This window comes from Jaculus jaculus, chromosome 3, assembly GCF_020740685.1.
Source record: "Jaculus jaculus isolate mJacJac1 chromosome 3, mJacJac1.mat.Y.cur, whole genome shotgun sequence".
In the NCBI taxonomy this organism is placed as follows: Eukaryota; Metazoa; Chordata; class Mammalia; order Rodentia; family Dipodidae; genus Jaculus; species Jaculus jaculus.
The window spans coordinates 50,654,760-50,678,376 of record NC_059104.1 but is presented as its reverse complement, the minus strand read 5'-3'; the positions used below and the strand labels follow the sequence as shown (position 1 = coordinate 50,678,376).

Sequence of the window (23,617 nt, the reverse complement as noted above, 5' to 3'; positions counted from 1 at the left end):
AATTCACTGTGTAGTCTCAGCGTGGCCTTGAACTCAAGGGGATTTTCAACTACCTCTGCCTCTTGAGTGCTGAGATTAAGGGTGTGTGCCACTATGCCCGGCCTTTTAAAAAGTGAGATCCTATCTTGAAAAACTGTGTGTGTGTGTGTGTGTGTGTGTGTATGTGTATTGATGTATATATATTACTTATTTATTTAATTGTAAGCAGAGAGAGAATAGGTATGCCAGGACCTCTAACCACTGCAAACAAATCCCAGATGTCACTTTGTGTATCTGGCTTTTATGTGGGTACTGGGGAATTAAATTTGGGTAGTTAGGCTTTGCAGGCAAGCTCCTAAACTACTGAGCCATCTCTCCAGCCCAAGCAGTACTCTTTATCAGGACCTAAGGTACAAGTTTTCAACCAACTCTCTAAATCTAAAAAGTTTAATAGAAAGGAGCATGGTATGTTTTATTTGCAGCTATTTAGAATATTAGCCAACATAATTGCCTATTTGCTAGGACCTTTGTGATTTCATGTAACTATTCTAGTAAATTTTATGAGGATTATTACTGTTTTCTACCTGAAAAACTTAAAAGTAGTTTGAGTAGTATGCTTAGATGTGGGGGATTCTATACTGAGACTCAGATCTGATTTAAGAGACAAAGTTCTTAAATTCTAGTGTCTTGATGGAGTGTCTCTTATGACAATCTTTGATTGATGACTTTTGGAGCAGGTATATGCTTCCTATTTTGACTTATGAAATGCTTGTCATCTATTTAACCTTTGAGTAAAACAGGCAGTGGTTTTTAGAGAGAGATACACTTTTTTTTGGCTTTTCAAGGTAGGGTCTCACTCTTACCCAGGCTGACGTGAAATTCACTCTGTATTCTTAGGGTGGCCTTGAACTTACAGCAATCCTCCTACCTTGGCCTTCCAAGATTGAGGGTATGTGCCAACATGCCTGGCAAGATAGACATTTTTGCAAGTGACATATTCACTGTTGTCACCACAAAGGAGGACAAAGACAGGAAAAGAATGGTTTATAATGCAAAGTGATGGGTATGTTGATTGGCTTGATTATGAGTATGTCATGTTGTGCACATATGTCAGATCATCAGGTTATATACCTTAAATATATGCTGCTACATGTTGACTACATTTTATTAATGAACAGTATCTATAGCGAGAAATGTGAACCTGCTGCTATGTGATGCAATGGAATGGCTTTGGGGTTATACACTTTCAGTGTCTTATTGATGCATAGCCATTTACATAGCTGAGCAGATTACTCTGAGACTTAATTTCTTCTCTAAAATGCTAAGATTAATTAATTCAAAGCATTATTGCAAGTACTAAATGAGATAAAATGCAAACTTCGAGATACATAAAATAATCATTCATCTTCTTTGTATTTATTTGATTCTCCTCCCTTATCTTTTCCATCTCCCTTTCCCCCTTTGTATCCTCCCGTTCACCCCCCCCCTTTCTGTTCATATGCCACATATATCCTTTACCCTTCTCCACTCCTTATCTTTAACTTGTGCTATAATTGGCAGAGCATAGAATAAACCCTTGAGCTATATACTCACATGACTTGATGTTCAGATGATAGATTCAACAATTTTAATTTGATTTTAATGCAACTTCAGAAAAAAAATGTTGCTTTTGTTTATTGAGACAGGGTCTCATGTAGCTCAGGGTAGCTGAGGCTGGCTTCATATTCCTGATGATTCCTCCTGTCTCCACCTCCTGAGTTTTGGGATTATAGGTATGAGCCAGCATACCAGACTTGAAAAGATAGTCTTTAAGAAGAAAAGAAAATCAAAAACTTGGTAAAATGACCCACAGTTCTTTTGAAATTCTGTGTTTTACATGAATGAAATCACTTTATGTATATAAAATCAGGAGTACAATTTGGATAGCTGTGTGGTAAATAGATTTTGAATCTGATTTTTCTTTTGTCTTGAATTGCTTATTTTTTTTTCCTGACACAGGATGATTTAGTTTAAATAAAGTCATGTCAGACATAGTATATAAAAGAGATGGCCTTAGAGCTGCTCTGGGAGAAAGGAGACTATAATTCTCTATCATATTCTTTTTCTCTATCATATTTTTTTCTAAAGTGGATTTTTATTTTATTCAAAGTTTTAAAAACTAAGGTAAATTTGTCTAGTAATATCTCCTGTATTTGGTTATATATAATAATAGCATTCTTATATGCTAATGAATCCAAGAGGTTTTTTTTTTTTTTCCTATTTAGTCTTATAAGGTGAATTTTAAAATGAGACATTTAATTTATGGAAATTATGAGTATAGATTTTCTTTGTGATCAGATTTAGAAAGGGCCTTGAATATAAGAACTGGATCTATGTTACAGGTCCTGATCCTCCTCTAGCTCACTCTCTTACATGAATCAGGTCCTCCATCCAATAAAAATAGTTTGTAGTATATAGCAGGAGGTAAAATAATGTTCATGCTATGAAGTAATGAAACTTGGTGGCACTGAGGAAGGTAAGGGGTCCTTCTCACCAATGTGCAAAAACATTCACTGTAATCTGAACTCACCTGTATTATATTGGTAGTCTATATAAAACTTCATTTGAAAAAAGCTCCATTTGCTACCCAATAGGAATAATCACATATGCTGCATGCAGGTGTCTCTGGTGTGTCTTCCAGTAACGAAACAAATGGTGTGTGCAATTCAGAAGCAGAGCATGTAGCAGCAGGACTGTGAAGTCACCCTGTGCTCCAGCTCAAGTGTGGAACAAATAATAACCTCTTTAGTTAGCTGGAATAGTTGACTATTGCTTATAAAAACTTTGCTTCATAATATGTAGTTTGTGGTGGTTTGATTCTGGTGTCTCCCATTAACTTATGTGTTCTGAATGCTAGGTCCCCAGCTGGTGACATTTTGGGAATTGGAGCTTCCTGAAGGTGATATATTGTTGGGGTATGCTTAGAGTTGTCATGACTGGCTTCCCCTTGCCAATGTTTAGCACACTCTCCTGGTGGTATTGTCCACCTGGTGTTGGCCAGGAGGTCATAGCCACTCTCTACTCATGCCATCATTTTCGCTGCCATCGTGGAGTTTTCCCTCTAGTCTATAAGCCAAAATAAATCCTTTCATCCCACAAGCTGCTCTTGGTTGGGTGTATTCTGACAGCACCTTGAAGCTGACTACAACATGGTTCTAACCTATCATAGGCCTGGCTATTTGTGGTAGAATTATAAATACTGGAATAGAATACATGTCTCAAAAAGAGAATTGACTATGGTCAGTGTTGATGACATATGGCCACGATCTTCACAGAAAATAAGAGCTGGTTCAGCTTTGGGTTTTAAATTTTACCTGTTCTAGTATAATATAACATTATTCTAGACATGTAAAGTACTTTACGTTCTACCTTGAGTGTCCATTGTATAATGTACTGTGAAGGTAGATTTATTTTATCAGCGATGGTTTGCTTGGATTCCACACTGAATGTAATTGTGTTTACATACGTGTAAGCTAACTGGACAAGCAGAATGTAGCATGGTAATTTATCGAGTAGGTGACTATATGTGAAACCATGAAGGATGTGTGTTCTTATTTCCATTGAATCATGCAGATTACCCTAACTTTCAGGATGACTGTAAAAGATATATTGAATTTCATATGCAGTTTATTAAACATCTACTCAAATTAAAAGTTGAAGAAATTTTATTGTTACATACAAAATAGCTGTTAAAGGCCAGGCATGAAAATTTTGGGGAAGTTTTTGTAACAAAGAGAATTGCCATCCCTGCTCCCCATTCATTCCAACAAAGCAGTCTGTCATTGTCTCCTTGTTTTATGACTGAAAAATACAGGAGGAGGGGTAACTTAAGATAACTGATTCATTAGGCTGGGACAGAGGGAAAACATTATAAATATTGCCAACAAAGTGATCCTTCTCTCTGAAAAAGTTCCCTAGGCTATTGGGTAGGCATTTAGGCCTTATAGGCAGAGTTAGAAACAAATGTTCAACAAGGAAAGAAAATGTCCCCAAAATTGTGTTGATAGTGGCATATAACATGAATCTAAATTCAGTTCCTGAATTTTAGAATCTTCTATAGGTTGCTTGCACTTAGGACTAGGATGTGTTCTTGTCTACTCCTGGGTTTCACAACTGAATGTTGGCATTTGGACAGTATAATTTTTTATTGTGTTGTCTGCTTGTGTATCATGGGGTGTTTATGAGAGCTCTATCTTCTATCCACTCGGTACACTAACAACTTCTTCTGGGTACAACACCACGTCTCCTGAGTGATGAAAGAGCTCCCAGCCGAGAGTTGCTGCGTGAGTTCCTTCTTGGTGTCTTTGTATGCCTAGCTGCATCTTACCTCAGTGTTTGCAGAGCAGAAACTCTAGTCCATAAGTGTGTTTCACCCCTTCTGCCGAAATATGTTGCAGGTTCCAAGTGACCTATTTGCAATGAACTTTCATCACTACTCATTTATGAAAAGGAATAATGTAGGTGGTCTGTTGTCTTCCAGTACAGTGTACAGTGATGAGAGGCTAAAAATGACTTACAGAAGAGATGCAGTTGAGATTTGTCCAGTGTTTTCTTTTTTAAGTTGTTTGTCACTTATTTCTATCAGTAGTTACTTGGTTTTGGTTGCAAATGCCACCTGATTCATGCTTAAAATCACAGTAGTTCTACAGTTTTGTATCTTTCCATGAAAAAAGAGTAGTGGGCTAGTGAATAATATTAACATGAAGAAGGCTTGTGTGAATATGTTGGTTTTTCTTTTTTTCTTTCTTAAATTCAAGGTTTTATCTGCTAATATAGCTGAGGTGAGCTAAAAGCTGAGTCCTAATGTAATGGTCCTCAGTCTCACAATCTTAGGTGATGCTGAAATGGACAGTCCCAACTCATCTTAAAAAATATATATAAAATATATATATATATCCGAGACAGAGAGCAAGAGGAAGGTAGAGATTAGGCACACAGGGGCCTTTAGCTACTGCAAACGAATTCCAGATGCTTGTACCACCTTGTGCATCTGGCTTATATGGGGAGTCCAACCTGGGTCTTTAAGCTTCACAGGCAAGTGCCTTAACTATTAAGCCGTCTCTCCAGCCCAGCCCCATCTTATGGTAGTTATGACAAGCCTCATAAAGAACTTTACCCAAGAATTCTGTCCTACTAGGACTGTTCCTCTATTAAATTGTGTAATGCAGGGAAGTCTCTTCATATCTCTGTCTAAGTGTAAAGGGGTGGACTACATGGCCTTGCAGGACTGTACTAGCTCTATTGCATCATCAGAGATTTTAAGATGCTCATAAGTTATGAAATTATTATTTTTTGAGTTTTAGTTCTAATATAGTGGAACATAGACTAGAAGAACACCATATATATTTCATACAAAGATAGCTCAAACCAGTCTATTAAACTGAGCAGTGTGGTGTGTGAAATGGGGAGAGGTACCCATTCAGTGCTCCAGATTTCTAGCTGTAGACCCTAAGACGTAGGTGCTGTGAGTAAACAAGATTTCCCTTTAGTGGTGGTGCCGAAGGAACTTAAAGGTTAAAGATTGTACATTTGAGTATAATTGAAAACTCAACTATCAGTGCCATTTTTTTATTGTCACTTTGTATAAAAAAATTGTGAAGACATCAAATTATATGAAAGAAATATCATGGTCGGTCATCTCTATAAAATTAATTGGCTCTACTTAATATAGTCTGAATCTTTTAAGCCCAGAAGAGAATCAATGTCATTTTCATTAGGCAGTCACTCAGCAAACACTGTGTCCTTCCTCTAATGTGTACTTTATTGGTAAGGTAAGGATGTTCAGATAGTCCTCCAGCCAGTTCTGCAGCTGGTGGAAAAAATTAACATTCCATTCTACTTCCTGCATAATTGGCTTCCTCTCCTATAGGCCAGATATATTTTCATCCATTTCAGTTAATATGCAAAGTTTTAAATGTTGTCATTGGTCATGAAATTAAGTATTTCTCCTTTCAAACTTTGCAGTGATATTTGATAATCATCATTCAGGACAGTGACAGAATAATAAAAAGATGTCTGTCTTCCTGAATACTTTTGTACTTTTCTTTTTTGCATTTTAATTACTGTGCTTAACGATACAGATCTTACACTTCTAAACAGTTTTCAAATTGACTGTCAATCATAGGGGCATGGGAAAAGGATAGCTGAAAGAGATGGTTACTGAATTGTGATGTTAGATTTCCCCATTCTCTTATTTACATTATGACGGGCCCTTGAAAAATGATCATTAATTTTTGGCTTATGGCTTATTTCTTTTATATGCAGGCTGAGAGTTAAAGTGTTTGTTTGCATAACCAAATGCTGTTGTCTTAGATGTATTAGGGCAAAATAACAGGAACCTTCCTGAATTTTTGTATCCTCTTTGTAAAGTGTAAATAATAGTTGTTTTCTTATAAGTACTATGGTATCCACTAATATATGTTCATGCCAACTATTAAATATCATTGCTAACTCATAAGATTTGTTCAAATAATCTTATCATCTTTCTGTTTCCATTAAATAAAATTACAATAGTTGTGTATTTGTAAAAACTTAGGGGACATAGCTCATTTTCTCTGTCATTAGTAGTGTTAAAGAAAAGCAATATTTTGGAAAAGATTCATAAAGTGAAGAGGAAGAAGAATAAAGAATAAATTACAAGATTATGCAAATTAGTGTGCTCTGATAATTCAGCTGGAATTTAAAGTCAAGAAAATAGCTGGTACCTTTTCTATAGACAAAACAAAGCTGTTTTTTCCACCCCTAGTAAGGCACCTGTTTTATAGCTGAAATAATTTAAAGACCCTGATAACAGGGTGACAACACTCAGTAAGAAACCAGTGTGGATTTTGCTATATTTTGTTGCTTTAAATCTTTCAAAAATATTATAATTAATTATACTTTCTCTGCTGGTTAACCTGCTTATCCTAACTTTTCTGGGCTGTTCATGCATTAGTAGATTTATCCCATCAGTAAGAAAGGAAATAAGAATAAAGCATTTTACTACAACCTCTCCTGCATGAAGCTTTCTGTATATTTAAATTGCATATCCCCCCATTCCAACTTATTATGTTTCTCTGTCTTTAGGGGTAAGGTTTTTAATGATGCTAGAGATTTCATCAGATGAGGGCAAACAGCTGGTGACTAACTGCTCTCTGGCTATACAACCCTTTTATATAACTTATCAAGACTGCTTTGTGTGACATATTCCTGAACAAATTAAGAAGTCCAAATATTCAAGAAAATTGTCATAATATTGAATCTTCTATGTTTTTACCACATTTTATCACCACATTTTATATGATTGTCATGCTCTTCTTTAGAAATAGTTTTCTAAAATTAAATTTGCTTCTAATTGTGCCTCTGTATAGTATATTCTTATCTTACCAAATGATCAAAAAAGTTTGATCAACATCCCTGGCTTTTATTCCCTGCTTCCCCTAGCCTCCCTCTGTTTTGAGAATTGACAAATGAGAATTCCCCAGGGAGCTGAAGTGGGTATATTAAAATGAGGACCTGTTAAACATAGGGAAGTTGGAACTATTTGAACATATTGAATCATTGTTCTTTGCAAACAGGAAGAAGAAGGCACCTATGACCAAACTCTTGAGTTCCGTCGAGGAGGTGATGGCCAGCCAAGGAGATCCACTCGGCCAACCCAGCAGTTTTATCAACCTCCACGGGCTCGGAACTAATATGAAAAGGTAAAATTTACATTGCGAGGTGATTTCCATATAAAGAAATAAGTTCTTCTTATTGAGTACGAGTTTGGTTACTGGTATTTGATAACACAAACACAACAAAACCTGATTCTTTGTACAAACTTTAATTACAAAATATTTGACATTATTCTACAGTAGTATAGAGCTTTCCTCAGAAATGCTATTTCTGTTCTCTCTTTTTCTCGATACCAATTCTCTTTTGTAATGAAGGTGATGATAATATGTGAAATGGCTAAACTTTAGAAAGCACAAAGGAAAGAAAGACCTCAAAGGACTACATAGTCACTAACCCAGAAAATTGAGTCCATTGGTATTCTTCATTTATTTGAGTTTTTTTGTTTTGTTTTGTTTTGTTTTGTTTTAAGAAAAATGAACTGTTTCCTAACACATCTCCCAAAGTTTGAGGAAAATCCTATCCCAAGCCAGCAGCTCTCTGTTGCAGCCATTCCATAGTCCTGGAATATCCAAAACATCTTCAGGTCTAAACTACAAACCATGCTTTGTTTTAATACTGTGGCCTTATGTCAACCCTGCCTCACATTACCATATCTCAGTTGCTTTTGAAATCATGTGCACTACCTAACCTACTTCCTTTCATTTTTCAATATTCCAAAACCAGATGACATAGCCACATTTGCAAATCCATGGTGGAATAATGATTGACCTTAAGGAGCAGGATATTCTTCCACTAGAATTCCTTCAAGCCACCTCCTTTCAAAATAATTTGCATTCTAAATAGCTTGAGCCTTGCGTGGCTCTTTCTCAGAGCCTCACTTCCATTGTCATGATGCAAAACAGTTGTCCCACCTTCAATGGTGGTGATCTCCTTAACAATTGCAGATTAAGTAACCAAAAACCAGTCTCTGTGCCTGGAATTTCAAACTTGCTTGAATTTTTCCTTTGCTAAACCATGCATCTTTCATATCATTTTGTTCTGTACCTTATTGCAAGCACACTAGTTCATTAGTTTTAAAACCAACTGTGATCAAGTTTTCAGGGCATGGTTGGTATACAACCAGCCTTTCTACCACTAGCCAAGTTCCAACAAAGATCTTTCTTTCCCCTTTGAAAGGTCATAAGTCATGCCTTCATAGTCCACAATTCTCTCTGCATTTAGCATTTTTGACCTGTCATGAGAATAGCCCATCAAGTTCTGCTTACAGCACTGCAAGGCTTCTCCAGTCCAAAGTACCAAATCCTTTTACCTTCCTCCCACAAACACATTCCAAAAGACCAAAAGCCTCATGGTCAGATTCATTGCAACAAAGACCCTACTTCTCAGTAACAATTTTCTGTCACAGTTACCTTTTCGTTGGTTGAATAAGCATCCGACCAGAAGCAGCTTATGTGATAATGGGTTTATTTCAGGCTTACGGATTCCAAGGGAAGTTTCATCATGGTAGAAGAAGCTAGCACTCTCTAGCACACATGCACAGAAGTGAAACAGAACCAACACGAGCAAACATGAACAGCTAGAGCTCCACCTGCCTCTCTAAACATGTAGTAGGACTGGACTCAAGATCTGCCCCTAGTGACATGTGTCTTCCAGCAGGGCTCCACCTGCTGAAGACCAAGAAGGAAGCTTAATCAAAGATTAAGTCTATGGGGTATACGTTCAAACCACTACACTAAGTGAAGACATTTTTAATATTTATTTTACGAGAGACAGAGAGAATTGGTGCATCAGGACCTCTAGCCACTTCAATTGAACTCCAGACATGTGTGTCACCTTGTGCAACCTTGGGTGCTTGTACATCTGGCTTATGTGGGACCTGGAGAGTCCAACATGGTCCTTTGGCTTTTCAAGCAAGTACCTTAACCACTAAGCAATCTTTCCAGCCCAAGGAAAGACATTTTGTATTTTTCTAACCCTTAGCTTCATTTTTGGTAGTCTGCCTAAAATTGAAGCCTAGTTAGTACTGACTTCTAAAAAAGCATTGCAAGTCAGCATGCAACCTTTTCCTTTCATCACTACCTTGCCTTTGTGCTCAATACACAATCATAAAACAAACAGTCCTGACCTGCTATCTGAGGATCAGTTACTTCTTGACCCGAGGCATTTTTCTATAACATGTAAGAACTGGTTTTTCAGTTAACACCATGACTGCTTTTAGGCAGAATCAAAGTACATATATGGAAGGGCTTGAGGAACTTTGCATTATATAAGAATGAATATACACTTTTTAATGTAAGCTTACAATTAAACATTATTTTAAAGTGAATGAGAACTGAGATCTTCCTCTTAGCTTCCTGAGGTCTTTTCAATTCATAAACAAAGGTTTGAACCTAAATGTTTTCAGCACCCTAGTTGCTGGAGGACAATAGTTTTCCAACAGTTAGCCCCAGGAATCCAGATTTCTTGGGGCTATTGGAGGAGGGTAAGATTATGCAGGGCTGGAAGTGGGGAAAGTGGGAAATGTAAGTGAGGGCACGCCCGGTGAGGTGGGGTTTTCTTAGTCTTTTCAGCCTTCTTATAGTTTCTCTTATGCATTTTCTTATATTAGGTTCTGTAGAATATTTTATTTGAGAAAAAAAATGCTGTTTAAACATATTATAGCTGGGCATGGTGGCACACACCTTTAATCCCAGCACTTGGGAGGCAGAGGTAGGAGGATTGCCATGATTTTGAGGCCACCCTGAGACTACATAATGAATTCCAGGCTAGCCTGGGCCAGAGTGAGACCCTACCTCGAGAAAAAAAATAAATAAGACCTCTGGTCCCCTTGCACAGAACCTGTGCAGTTGTGAGAGCCACATATTGTCTCACTGCCTGAGCATGATGCAGGGCCTCTTCCCTTCTCACCTGATGTGGGGTGCCCACAGTAAAGTAATGCTAATCCTGGGAAACAGACTGAAATGGGTTGACAGTCTCAAGTGGTCCTGGTCACCAACCACTGCACCTGACTCCACTACGAAAGTTTTCATTAGGGATGGTTACTTATGAAAGGTACATATAAAGTGCATTAAAAAATTTTTTTTGTTTATTTTAATTTATTTGAGAGTGACAGAGAGAGAAAGAGGCACAGATAGAGAGAACGGGTGTGCCTGGACCTCCAGCCATTGCAAACAAACTCCAAATGTGTGCGCCCCCTTGTTTATCTTTCTAACATGAGTCCTTGGGAATTGAGCCTTGAACCAGGGTCCTTAGGCTTTACAGGCAAGCGCTTAACCACTAAGCCATCTCTCCAGCCCTAAAGTGCATTTTTCTGATCCTAACATTCCACATTGCTTTCAGCTAACTGAAATCCCAGATGACGGTGATTATCAAGATGGAAAATTTTAGTTTGAAGTTGTTAATGCATCCAACATGGTGCCTCCTAAGGTGAAATGCTTGACCTGGCATCCCAGAATCTCTGAAACAGGGGAAATACGTCTAAGTTGACTAAGAGGACATTTGATTGGTGACACTAACTGGGCTCCCACAGGAAGGTTACAGGATATTGCTTGGGAATTTTATTTACTTGTCTTCTGAATTTTGATGATCCACTGAACTTTAGCCTCAGAGAATCATTGTGGGACAAAGAGGACTTCTTAAATAAAGTGGATGACTACATCAAGCACTATAGCAGATGATAAAAGGAGATGATTGCAGGCCTGTGGACTGTGTATCTTAGTTTTTTTTCTAATGTAAAACAACTGAGGTAGTCCTCCTCATCCTCACTTCCTGTCAGCCTCTTGGGATTGTCTCAGTCCTGCAAACATGTTGCCCTGAAGAAAACAATCCTCCCAGTGGCCCCATTGTAGGTGGGAATGCAAGACAATACAGTAAGAGTATCTGCTTTCCTGAACACATTTACTCTCCAAACCATACTGTCTGGGCTATGGGTGAAATTTTCCCAAAGTTGTAATGAGCTCATCTACAAAAGGTATAGTGACATGTTTAGTGTACCCAGTGGATTGGCTATAAGAAACTTGCTATGAACTGTGATTGGGTGTGCATTCTCTTAGCTTCTTTTCCCAGTATTGGCCCTGCCTATATAGGAAGCTTCTCCGAAGGCATGGTAATTCACCATAGATATTACTGCAGTGTGTATCTTATTGAATGCAAGTATATTTTGGAACAGATTTATAATTTGTACAATTTAATGTATTTTTTTCTATTCTTGCTTAGTTTGTATTTTCATTGTATAGAGCAGACACAAAGATGTTGTGTCAAGCAACTATTGAAGGGAAATTTAACAAAATAAAACCTGCAAAAGACATATTAATTACTCTGTCCAAACACAGCAGGAATCTGGCTTCTAAGCAATAGCTCTTGTTTCCAGATCCAGATGTGGCAAGTACATTTTGGAGCCCTGAGCAGCTAGATGTGAGTGATAGGAAAAACTGAAGGTAGGGAGTCTTTCCTCATATGCTACCCAGAGGAAGTAAGCTGGCTGCTCAGACCCGTCAGGGTTGGCACTCTTTCAGTGGTTTATGAGTGTGAACCATACCAGAGCCACATCCTTGCTATGCTGTGAGATGAGAGATGCCTTGGGAATCAGCTAAATGCCTGCTGCCACCACTACTGTGCTATGGCTGTCTTCTGACTTGGCTGTGATTCCAGTCCCTGGTGGCATGAGCCTGGTAGGACTTGAGGACCAGGAGTTGGCAGCAGAATATGCTGCACTTAGTCAGGGTGGTGAACTTCAAAAAGAGTCTTGGACAGAGATGAGTGCATTTATTCCAGCATTTAGACATTTGAAACATGAAATCGAATGCAAAATATTCATCTAGTTTCATTTGCTTAAAAGATAAATAAAAGGATGTTCTCAACTATAACCCTGGAGTGACTGGATTGTTGCTGTCACATGGTACAAAGCAAAAAGGTCCCAGTCAACTTAAATGTGTCATTCTTTTCATGTCCACTAAGTTAAGAGTCTCATGTTCTACCAGTTGAGCTAGCTGGGCACATATGTCTCCCAAGTTACAACTTTTATCTTGGAGGCTGGGGGCATACCTCAGGGATAGAGCTCATATGAAAGACTGGATTCACCTGGCACCAGAATAAAACCTATTTTCCTCCCTGTTTATCTATCTGCCCGTCTGTTTTATCATGACTAAATGCTTACTTTGGAGTGTACTGTTTACATGAAAGATTTATAGCACAGAAATTTTGGATTTTTGACATCAGGAAGAAAATTAATTTTGGAGAGCTGTTGCAGTCAGCTTTGAATTGCTGGTAGAAATCACACAAGCATAAGCAGCTTTTAGGGGAAAAAAAGGGGGTTATTTTGGCTTACAGACTTGAGGGGAAGGTCCACGATGGCAGGGAAAATGATGGCATAAGCAGAGGGTAGACATAAGGTAGACAATAGCAACAGGAGAGTGTGCCAAATACTAGTAAGGGGACACTGGCTATAATACCCATAAGCCTGACCCCAACAATAGCACTGCCTCCAGGAGGCATTAATTTCCAAATCTCCATCAGCTGGGAATGTAGCATTCAGAACACCTAAGTTTATGGGGGATTCTTGGATCAAACTACCACATTCTATCCCTGGCCCCCATAAACTGACACCCGTACATGATGTAAAATGCAATGCATTCATTCATCCAACTTTAAAGTCCCCATGTTGTTTTGTCAATTCTAATGTTCAAACATCCCCCCAAAACCCATAATGGCACAGAATAAACATTCACACAGCAAAGGATGGCATTGAGCATAGAAAAGAAATAGTCAAGCAATACATGATTTAAACAGGGCCAACACCAAACTCTGTAAGCTCTAAATCCAACAACTCAAGTCTCCAAGTCAAACAATTCTAACCAGCAACAAGTCTCTGGATATCCAATTCCACCCCTCCAGCTAGGCTACTCACAGTCCTGGAAAACTTCATCCGGGCTGGCAGCTTTCCCTGGCAGCCATATCGTGGTCCTGGCATCTCCACTGGGTCTCTACTGCAAGTCATGGTTCATCCTCATGGTCCCATGGGGTCTCCATGCAGGCATCCAGCAAACCTGCTTCACACTGCCCATGGCCATTTCCAAAACACAAGAAAGCTTTGCAAACACAATGACCCTCTCTTTCCTGCATTTCTTATACTCCACAATACCAGTCAGGGTGCCAGTTTGTTAATCCACAGGGGAATAAAGCAGACTTTAAAGAACAGGACACTCCTTGAGCACTCAGGCCCCTTCAAAAATGTCTACCTTCTTGTTGGCCCAGAGCAGGTCTGTTCACCCAGTCTCAAAGGTTGTATCTCTCATTTGCATTTGTTCAGTTCTACACAAAGCAACCATATACCACTTCTCAGGACATGGGCATAATAGCAAGCTTCTCACACAAACTGCCTATAGCCCAGTCCACCCTCGTAAGCCTAACCTCACAGTCCCTAGTTCTTATTGCATTCAGGTCTTTCAACTGGATGGAATAGAACATTCCATCAAGTTGTCCTTACAGCAATGCAGGGCATCTCTTTGGCCAATGTTTCAAATCATTCCACATTCCTCTTGAAAATCAGCTTCAAAAGGCCAAAGTCACACAGTCAGGTGCCTAGCAGCAATTCCATTCCTTGTTACCTCTTTACTGTTGCAGTCAGGTTCGCATTGCTGGTAGAAATCACCTGACCAAGAGCAGCTTTGGGGAAAAAAAGGGTTTATTTTGGCTTACAGACTTGAGGGGAAGCTCCATGTTGACAGGAAAGTGATGGCATGAGTAGAGGGTGAACACTCCCTGGCCAACATAAGGTGGACAATAGCAACAAGATAATGTGCCAAACATTGGTAAGGGGACACAGGCTATAATACCTATAAGTCCCCCCCCCAAAAAAATAATGCTGCTTCCAAGAGGCATTAATTCCCAAATCTCCATCAGGTGGGAATGTAGCATTCAGAACACCTAAGTCTATGGGGGACACTTGAATCAAATCACCACAAGAGCATTCTCATTATAGTGTCACAAAAAGAAAAATAACTCTCATGGGGGTTGGGATTTAGGTTAGTGGCAGAACACTTGCTCAGCAAGCACAAAACTCTGTGTCTAGTCTCCAAAACTAGGGAAAAAACCTCTCATGTAAAGTTTACATAAAAATAGGAAGGGAGGAAGAAAATGATGGTACTAACACATGATGTATCCTCATATGAAGATCCGACTTCATAAAAAAAATAATAAAGTAAGCAAAACATGTGACCATTGCTGAGGAAAATTATTTTTGAAACTGTCTTGGAAACCTTTGTACATATAGACAATATAACATGATCCTTATTATTTTTGCATTTTAACTAAGAAGTATCTTATAGAAGATTTTGCAATAGAATGAAATAACTGAGATACTGCCTTCGAACAGGAAGTTCTATATGATGCAGTTTTTACTCTTGCTACAAAATTGAATATATTATTATATGGAAAAAAATATTTTATTCTTACTCCTCACGACTGAATGTTTATATTAACTGGGACATCTGAGAAGAAGGTAACCAGGAGATTTTTCAGTCAATATAAATATATTCACCATGGAGATGTGGGTTGTGAGTTCTGAGAGTAATAGTCTGCCATTGTGGGGAGGGCAGTGCCTCTGGATACTCTCTCCCAACCTATGGCTCTTACAGTCATTATGTGTGCTGAAATTTTTCTAAGTTTTCCTTCTCTAAAGTTACTCTGGTCTTCAAGAAGTTTGTCTTTTTATTTGTACTTTTTTTTGAAAAACATAATTTTATATTCTCTGGTATTTTGTATTTTGAGTACTTTACTAGGTTGTAAATAGCTCATAGTTGTCAGCATATAACTTGCAATTTTTTGTCCAAGAAAGGATTTTCAAGGTCTTTACACCATCATGCTCCCTACCCTACCCCACTGTGGAGAGAACAGGATCCTCTGAGCCTGGCATTAAGACAAACACAGTGACTAACACAGTAGAGATACCTGGGCATCGGGGCTAAGTGAAGTAAGAGAAGCTCATGTCGGAGACAAAGGGCTGACAAGTTAGCTCTGAGACTGGAGTGGAGGTAGATCCAAACTTCTAGTTCCTGGACATTGTCTTAATTGTTATGAACAGGTATCAAAAACAGAAGTTGTGCATACTCTTTGGTCAGTAAAACTGACCAAAATTTTGCACATTTGGTGGGATTTCTGACATGGAGTCTTAGCAGCTTGATACCAGTTGGTAGGACCTGCCCTTATAAGGGGATTTTAAGCTATACATTCATTGTAAGGTGGAATCCTCTGATGATAGATACTGTGAAGGTGGTGAAACATGGTTCTCAGTAGCTGTATATGGTATAAACCAAAAGCAGATGTCCAAAATATGTATTGCTGCTGTCAGAAGAGTATAGCTTATAGAAGCTCGAGTTTTAACTTGATGTGCTGATGCCATCCTGAACTCTTGAATAAATGATAAGATCAGAAATAGGTCTGAGAAATACTCTGCTAGTTGGAGGGTGGATTTTGGAGCAGGAGGGAGAGAATTCTAACAGCTACTGCACTGATTCTCTGGCTGTGCCATTAGAATGACGCCTGACAGGTCCGACCTTGCAGGAGGAGGTGGAAGGGCAAATCCTCAGGGAATTTCTGTTGCCATAGGGCTTGAGGCTGAGACTGTGCAGCACTTTCACAGTATGTACAGAGCTCCACCACTCTGAATGGTGGTTCTAGTTCCTTGTTTAATGGAAGAGTGAATGATCTTCACTTGAAACCAATAGCTGAACATAGAAGCTACATAAACTGTGATCTTGTTTATTTTCTTTCTTTTTTATTAAGTAGAAACTTTGTATGGACACATCATATGTTGGTACCATCATTTCCTACCTCCTTGTCCCCACTCCACTGAGGACCCTCCTTAGTGGGATTACTGGTATTCACCATGAAGATGTGGGTTGAGTTCTGAGAGCAAGAATCTGTCATTGTGGGGAGGGCAGTGCCTCTGAATACTCTCTCCCAACCTATGGCTCTTACAGTTATTCCTCCCCCTTCTTCTGCAAAATCCCCTCAGCCATGGTGGGTGTGTTTTAAGTCTACTTTAGTCTTGAGTCCTTAGGAACTTCTGGACTCCTGTTTTAGTTTGAATTGATGAGCCTCAGTGTCTGTCTCCATCACCCTGGCACAGGTTGCCTGACTCACCTTGGAAGCAGCACTTTTGTTCATCTAACCATTCCTCTGTGGTTCCACTTGGGCCCTAGCTGCCATGCTAAGGGTGGTTCATCTCCTGTCTGGGATCAGCTATCCTTGTCTTGTTAATAGATTTTGGTTGTCCTCAGTTTGTGCTGCTTTCTGAAAAAGAAAAGCAGATTCTGCAATGGAAAGGGAGAGAGATCAGGATAAGTTAAAGGGGATAAGCACTGTTAGTTTAGAGAGATTTTGATGTGCATAGCCTCATGTTTGGACAAAGACTAGTGGGAGCTTCTCATTGTAGTCCATAATCTTGGTCTCCATAGGATTCTGACATGGTTCCCAGTTCCAGTTATGGGTTCCTTTCCACTGAACAGATCTTGTAGCCAATCAGAGAGCCATTGATTACCCACCTCGGTTGTGTGCCACTATTGCACAGGTGTGTGTATCTTGTCAGGCTGGTTGCTTTCATATAGCAGTGTGCCCTGCTTGCTGTCAACATTGTTGGCAATTCTCCCCCCGCAGCTCAGGTAGCACTTTCCAGTACTATATAGGCCAACCATCTGAGAATTGGCTTTCTTCCAGATTCAGCTGGATTTCTTGATAGTCTTCATTAGCAGAATCTGGTGTCTTCAGCAATATGGTCTTACCTTTTACCTCAAGAAGGTAACCAAATGCTTTCACAAAAGCCTGTCATGTTTTGGGGATTTTGTAGGTCTCTTTGATCAATAGCTCAGTGTGGAATGTAACCAGTTTTTGGTACTAGGTGTTGTAAACCATAGCCAAATGTTTTAGTGTTAAGCTTCATCCCACCCTCTCCTTAGACCTTCTTACCAGATGATCCCTCCATCCTTCTATTGAGGGGTCATATCTTTTAGTTGCTATCCAGGGGGAAGGTTTCCATGGTACCAATTCATTTTAGATTTGGTTTTGTGTATATCTCTCCCCTCCCTCCTACTCCCCCAACCCCAAGCCCTTCCATCCCTCTTGCCTGTCCCTCAAGTCTGTCAGGTATGTCTGCAACTCAAGCTATTCCAGGTTAGGAAATGCAGATGAGGGAAAACATGCAGCATTTGTCTTTCTATGCTTGTGTGAGTTTGCTTAGTATAATCTCTTCCAAGTCTTCCCATTTTCCTGCAAATTTCATTGTATCATTTTCCTTTACTGCTGAGTAGAATTTCATTGTGTATAGGTACCACTTCTTCGTTATTCATTTGTCAAATGATGGGCATCTGGGTTGATTCCAGTTCTAAGTTATTGTAAATTGAGCAGCTAGAAACATGGTTGAGCAAATGTCTCTGCAGTGAAGAGTGAAGACTAGGGTAGATGCCCAGTAGAGGAATAGGTGGGTCAGTTGGTAGCTCTCTTTTCATCTTTTGCAGGAGTTTCCATATTGATTTCCACAGTGGTTGTTCAAGTTTGCACTCCCACCAGCAGTGAATGAAGGTTCCTCTTTTCCCACATCCTCTCCAACTATTTTTTAACATTTTTAGCTAGTAATAGATAGGTTTTTTAGTGATTTTTACCCTTAAATCTAGTCCAGTATCCTTTTGCAGAATTCTTCAAATTAAAGTTAAAAAATGGTCACTATAAAGAAGGCTGTTATCTTGTAATCTGAACAGGGCTGGCCTGAAGTCAGGATAATTGTAAGCTTGTTTTCTGATCAGGAGAATACCTTCTTTGGAAGATGGAGGAGCTGCTTTGGTGCAGCCATGGGGACTACTAGTCCCTGCCCAAGCACCCCTTCATACACGAGACTGAGAAAACAGTGGTACCTGACAATATGGGAAACAGATAGAGGGGGGAAACAGAGCAAAATAAATAACATACATGGACTTACTCAATTCACAGCATTTTGAAGAGGAATCCAAGGTGGGAGTTCATTGATGGCCTGTATTTTAAGTCTCCTTTGTTAAAGACAATTCAATTAATCTAAATTCCTAAAATCACCATGCTGGCAAAAAAAAAAAAAAAAAAAAAAAAAAAAGGCACTAGCAGTGTTAGCAACATAACTTTAAAAGAAAATAATTTAAGTTTTCTCTTTATGTTGATTTTTATAGAGATTTAAGCTGGTGAGTTAGATAACAGTGTCCAGATTGTTCTACTTGAGATCAATAGTATTTATGGAAACTTTACATGTTTACAAGTAAGTTTCAACATAAGCATATATTAACAAAGTATAGAAAAGTTAATGTAAGGATCTAATGTTATTTTCTCCCTTGCCTTTTAGAATAGAGTCTTTTTGAAGAAAGGAGCCATTGACTGAAGCATCCCAGTCAGAGCCTGCTAGTAGACCTTTTTTTCCTTCAGAGTAAGATACAGCCAAGCCAGATGTTATTTGAAGAAAGAAAGAAAAAAAAAAAAACACTCTAGATGGAAAAATGGAACCTGCACAAAGAATATACTGAGTTACGTGAAGCAAATGCCTTCACCAATGAAAAGGAGAACTTTTTCTTCTGCCATCAATAAAACCATTCTGTTACTATATGTACTCTTGACTGTATGTCTTTTTAACTGTTATTTTTCTTATATTTGGTAAGAGTTCTATACTAATTGCCTTCGATAGGACAGCAGTTACAGCATATGGAAACCTTCTTCTATAATGATAGAATAAACTGATGTTATAGTTTTGCCTATTTCCTAGAAAAATAACATGAAGCCAAATGGCAGTTCTCAGAATAGCTAACAAATATTGAATTGAAAAGTGAACATGTGATTCATAACATTCAGATAGGCTTTTCAAATATAACTCAAGTAATTGTTAAGTGTACAGTCGTTCCTGGCATGAATCGGGTTGCAGATAACAGAAAATACATCTCAAATGCCTTAACCACTGACTCACTTCACTGTCAGGAGGGCAGAGGGTCTCAGAGTGGGTTCAGTTCATGAGTGACATTTGGGGTAGGTCTGGTACTGATGTTTCAATTCTGATGTGTGTCCCAGGTTGCCCGTGGTATTTCTATGAGTTTGACAACCTAAGTCAGTCCAGGGAAGAGGCAGAGGAACTTTCACACCCCAAGGTCTGAGGGTATTTTGGAGAAGAACTACTTAAACTTCACATTCATGAATCCTTATCACCTAAAAATTTTTGCACAATCCCAAGTATATAGGTTTCTAAAATAGGCATACAAGTCAAACATTCCTTGTAAATAAACCATAAAGGAATTTATTTTAAAACAGTTTTTTGGCATACATGTAATTTGACCATTTATTAAAGAAGAAACCAAGTTTGCATACTAATGAGATTAATGTATTTTTTTTCATAGAGTTATTAGGGTCAGGTGTGGTGCCACATGCCATTAATCTCAGAACACTGTTAGTTTGAGGCCACCCTGAGACTGCATAGTTAATTCCAGGTAAGCCTGGGCTATAGAATGAGACTCTACCTTGACACACACACACATGCACACACATATATATATATAAATAAAATTTGGACTGAGGAGATAACTCATTTGGTAAAGTACCTGCCTTGCAAGCATAAGGACTTGAGTTTGATCCCCAGAACCTACATAGAAGTGCTGGACATAGTGTGAGTTGTAATCCCAGCTGGGAGGTGGAGAAAGGAGGATCCCTGGGGTTTGGCTGTCTATTCTATTGTAATCCAGTGAGCTTCAGGTCAGTTGAGAGAGACTGCTGCAAAAAAGATGATCTTCCTGAGAAATGACACCTGAGGTTTTCCTCTGACCTCCAGCTGCACCAGTGCCAGCACACACACACTAAATCTTGACTGGATTTTTGATAATTGAAGATGTCCAGTAACTTTGGCATTTTATAGAATTGACAAATACTTTGATTTTATAATTATCAGTGCTGAGAACTCTTTCACATAAATACATAGTAGACAGTGACAGAAATATGTTTAGGATCATTTCTGAAAATAATAGAAATTCATTCCTAACCCTACACCAAAAGCTAATTATTTTTTATAAAACTCAAATCAGCAACTCAAAACATCAAATTTTAAAATTAAACATTCTAACATAACATAAACATAGATAAGTCTGATATATAATAGGAAAAATCTTCATTATGCAAAGTTAAACCGTTAGTTTCCCTAAGAGCAGAAAACTGTATAGTAAAATCACTGCATTTCATAACCTGCAGTGTCTGGAATTTGACTCAGGTGTTTCAGGCAACATTTGTTGCCATGTGGGTGAGGACGTGAGCAGCGCACAGTGTTGTATGCTCAGAAGGCTGCGATGAACTTATGTGACGCGACCTCACATTAATTACATTTGATTTTGCTTATTTTTATTTATTTATTTGAAAGTGACAGAGAAAGAGGCAGAGAGGGAGAGAGAGAATGGGTGCACCAGGGTCTCCAGCCACTGCAGATGAACTTGAGATGCATTCATTGCCTTGTGCATCTGGCTAACGTGGGTCCTGGGGAATTGAGCCTCGAACTGGGGTCCTTAGGCTTCCAGGCAGCGCTTAACCGCTAAACCATCTCTTCAAGGCACGTGTTTGATTTTGAATTAATTCTTGGGCATTGCCTACTCAGAAACTTTACTGCTGCCAAATTTTCCCCAAAGCCCACATTCATTTTCATAATCCCATGTAAGGTTGAGTTTAAGAAGCTGTGGGTTGTGTCCCTGCAAGCTGGGGCAGCAGTACCACATACAGTGGTTATCTTATAATAGAAACCACTAGTATTGGACAGTAGTTATCATTGCTTATCATCCATAGGAAGAGCTTTGCATGATAACCTGTTACATACATTGTGGCCAGAGACACCAAGAAAAGTTAAAACAAATCTCAACTCAATTGTACTGACTGCTGGTAACTGGGCTATGGTAAGAGCCCATTTCTGATTACAACAAGCTATATTGGCCAACTATATCAAAAAGTAAGTTCCAGTGTAGTTATTTAAGACAGCTGTGTGCCTGGATGTGTGGACAGAATGTGTAATAATTACCACAGATATTTACCAAGGTTTTCCTATGCCCAGCCCTACATTAATACTCTTCATTCATAATTTCCTCTAACCACATAGCTGTTTTCATTCCACAGCTAACATAGCAGCAGGTGAACTTACTCAAGGTCACCAGGTAGAAGAGTGAGAGCCAGGAGCCAAAGCAGATGAACCAGAAAGTGCCCCAAAGGAAGCCAGCCCACCAGTCTGGAGGGTTGGCAGGGAGCTTTTGCTCTTCTCTCCTCTCCTGTTTTTAACTTCAAATTGGCTTGGTTAGGTTAGGAGTGTATTCTGTCACTGATGTAAAGTATGTGGCTCATCTCTCTGTTTTCTGCCTCCTGGCTCCATGGCAGAGGTATCACTTTCCCGCTGGCTTCTCTCTCCCCACCCCTGCCTTGTCTCCTCTTTCATCTCTCCATGTTTCAAACATCTGCTTTCCCTTTGACTTGGCTACAGTTGTTCTTATTCTTTTAAGCACAAAGTATTATATTATTGTTAAAATATTTTGCATATGAATGTAATCAGTACTTACTGATTTCTCATGTTCTAGGCATTGTACTGTATTAGCAGGTTGCATAGGGTTTATGATTGAGTTCCTTTGCCAATTTGTTTTAATATCTACATAGTATTGTTTTCATATTACTTTTATTTATTCAAAACTTTATTTATTTTTTAAAATATTTATTTATTTGAGAGAGAGAGAAAGGAAGACACAGAGAGTGAGTATAGATGCACCAGGGCCTTCTGCCACTGCAAACAAACTCCAAACACATGTACTGCTTTGTGTATCTGGCTTTATGTGGGTACTGGGGGATGGAACTCAGGCTGTCAGGCTTTGCAAGCAAGAGCCTTTAAGCACTGAGCCATCTTGCTAGCCCTAGAAACTTTATTTTATTTATTTATTAAGTTTTTGTTATTTCCTCTTATTTTAAAAAACAATATTTTCAATGTTAACTTATTCTTCATCACTGGACTGTGAGTATTAATTTTCAGGGTGCAGCATGCTGGCCATTACACCATGGGAGTATTAGTTTGCTAAAGAAAATGCCCAACCTATGGGGAAATTTTCAGGTTCAGTCTCCAAACTTTTGCCATTCCCTAAAGTAAAATCCATCCTGAAGCATGGTTGGGATTACTATGGAAACAACCATGGGCTAATAAGGAAAACCAAGGGGCCGGGGTGCTCAAAGATGCCCAAGGGCCTTTCTTTCCAAGCAAAGCTCCATTTTATTGCTATTATCATCATTATCATTATTAGGTCATGAAATTGACTCCCTCCTTCCTATATGCCTTCTCTCTACCCCCTTTCTCCCACTTTGCTCCCTTTAAAAATATTTTCACCTCTAGGACTATGATTATGGAAAGGCTGCCTTTGTCCTATGAAGTATGGAGTTTGTATTTGATCTCCCAGGCTTGGGCCATAATGACACCACCTCAGGTGCTCCGAATCTGCTGCTCTGCACTGGGCCTTTGTGACTCTTAACTACACATGGTAGCTAACCTCAAGTATGGTGAACAGAAATAACAAAAGGAAAACAGATTGACAGGTTTTGCATACGAATGAGGGGGAAATAGAGGTGGTGGGAGGTGATTATGATCATGTTAGTAGGTTTCTAGGCTCAGCCACGGCAACAACAGGCTTGCCAGCACTAGCCCTTGACTAGCACACACAGCAGGACCACGAGATCATGTCCTGGGTGAGAAAAGTTGGGCCTTGGTACATGGCTTGAGCAGATTTTCTGGCTTATCATCTCTGAAGTGGTGGTGATGTTTGAATGTAAAAATGTCCCCCCTAGGCTCATGTATTTGAACAATTGATTCCAAGCTGGCAAAGATGTTTGGGAAGGTTGTGGGGTCTTTTGGAGGTGGAACCTAGCTAGAAGAAGTGGTCATTGGAGGCAAGCCATGAGGATTATTTTCTTTTTATTAACTTTTTATTGACAACTTCCATACATATAG

At 39.1% G+C, this 23,617-nt stretch overlaps 1 protein-coding gene across 4 annotated transcripts in view; it reads left to right on the top strand.

The window, feature by feature from the left end:
* Tdrd3 (tudor domain containing 3) overlaps positions 1 to 19,230 on the top strand; it is a 206,771-nt gene extending 187,541 nt beyond the window's left edge. For all 4 annotated transcript variants that reach the window (XM_045145435.1, XM_045145433.1, XM_045145436.1 and 1 more), the window contains exons 13-14: positions 7,575 to 7,700; positions 18,974 to 19,230. In XM_045145435.1, coding sequence (XP_045001370.1) covers positions 7,575 to 7,691 — 117 coding nt within the window. In that variant the 3' untranslated portion in view covers positions 7,692 to 7,700; positions 18,974 to 19,230. The remainder of the gene's footprint in view (positions 1 to 7,574; positions 7,701 to 18,973) is intronic.
* Positions 19,231 to 23,617: the final 4,387 nt, after the last annotated feature.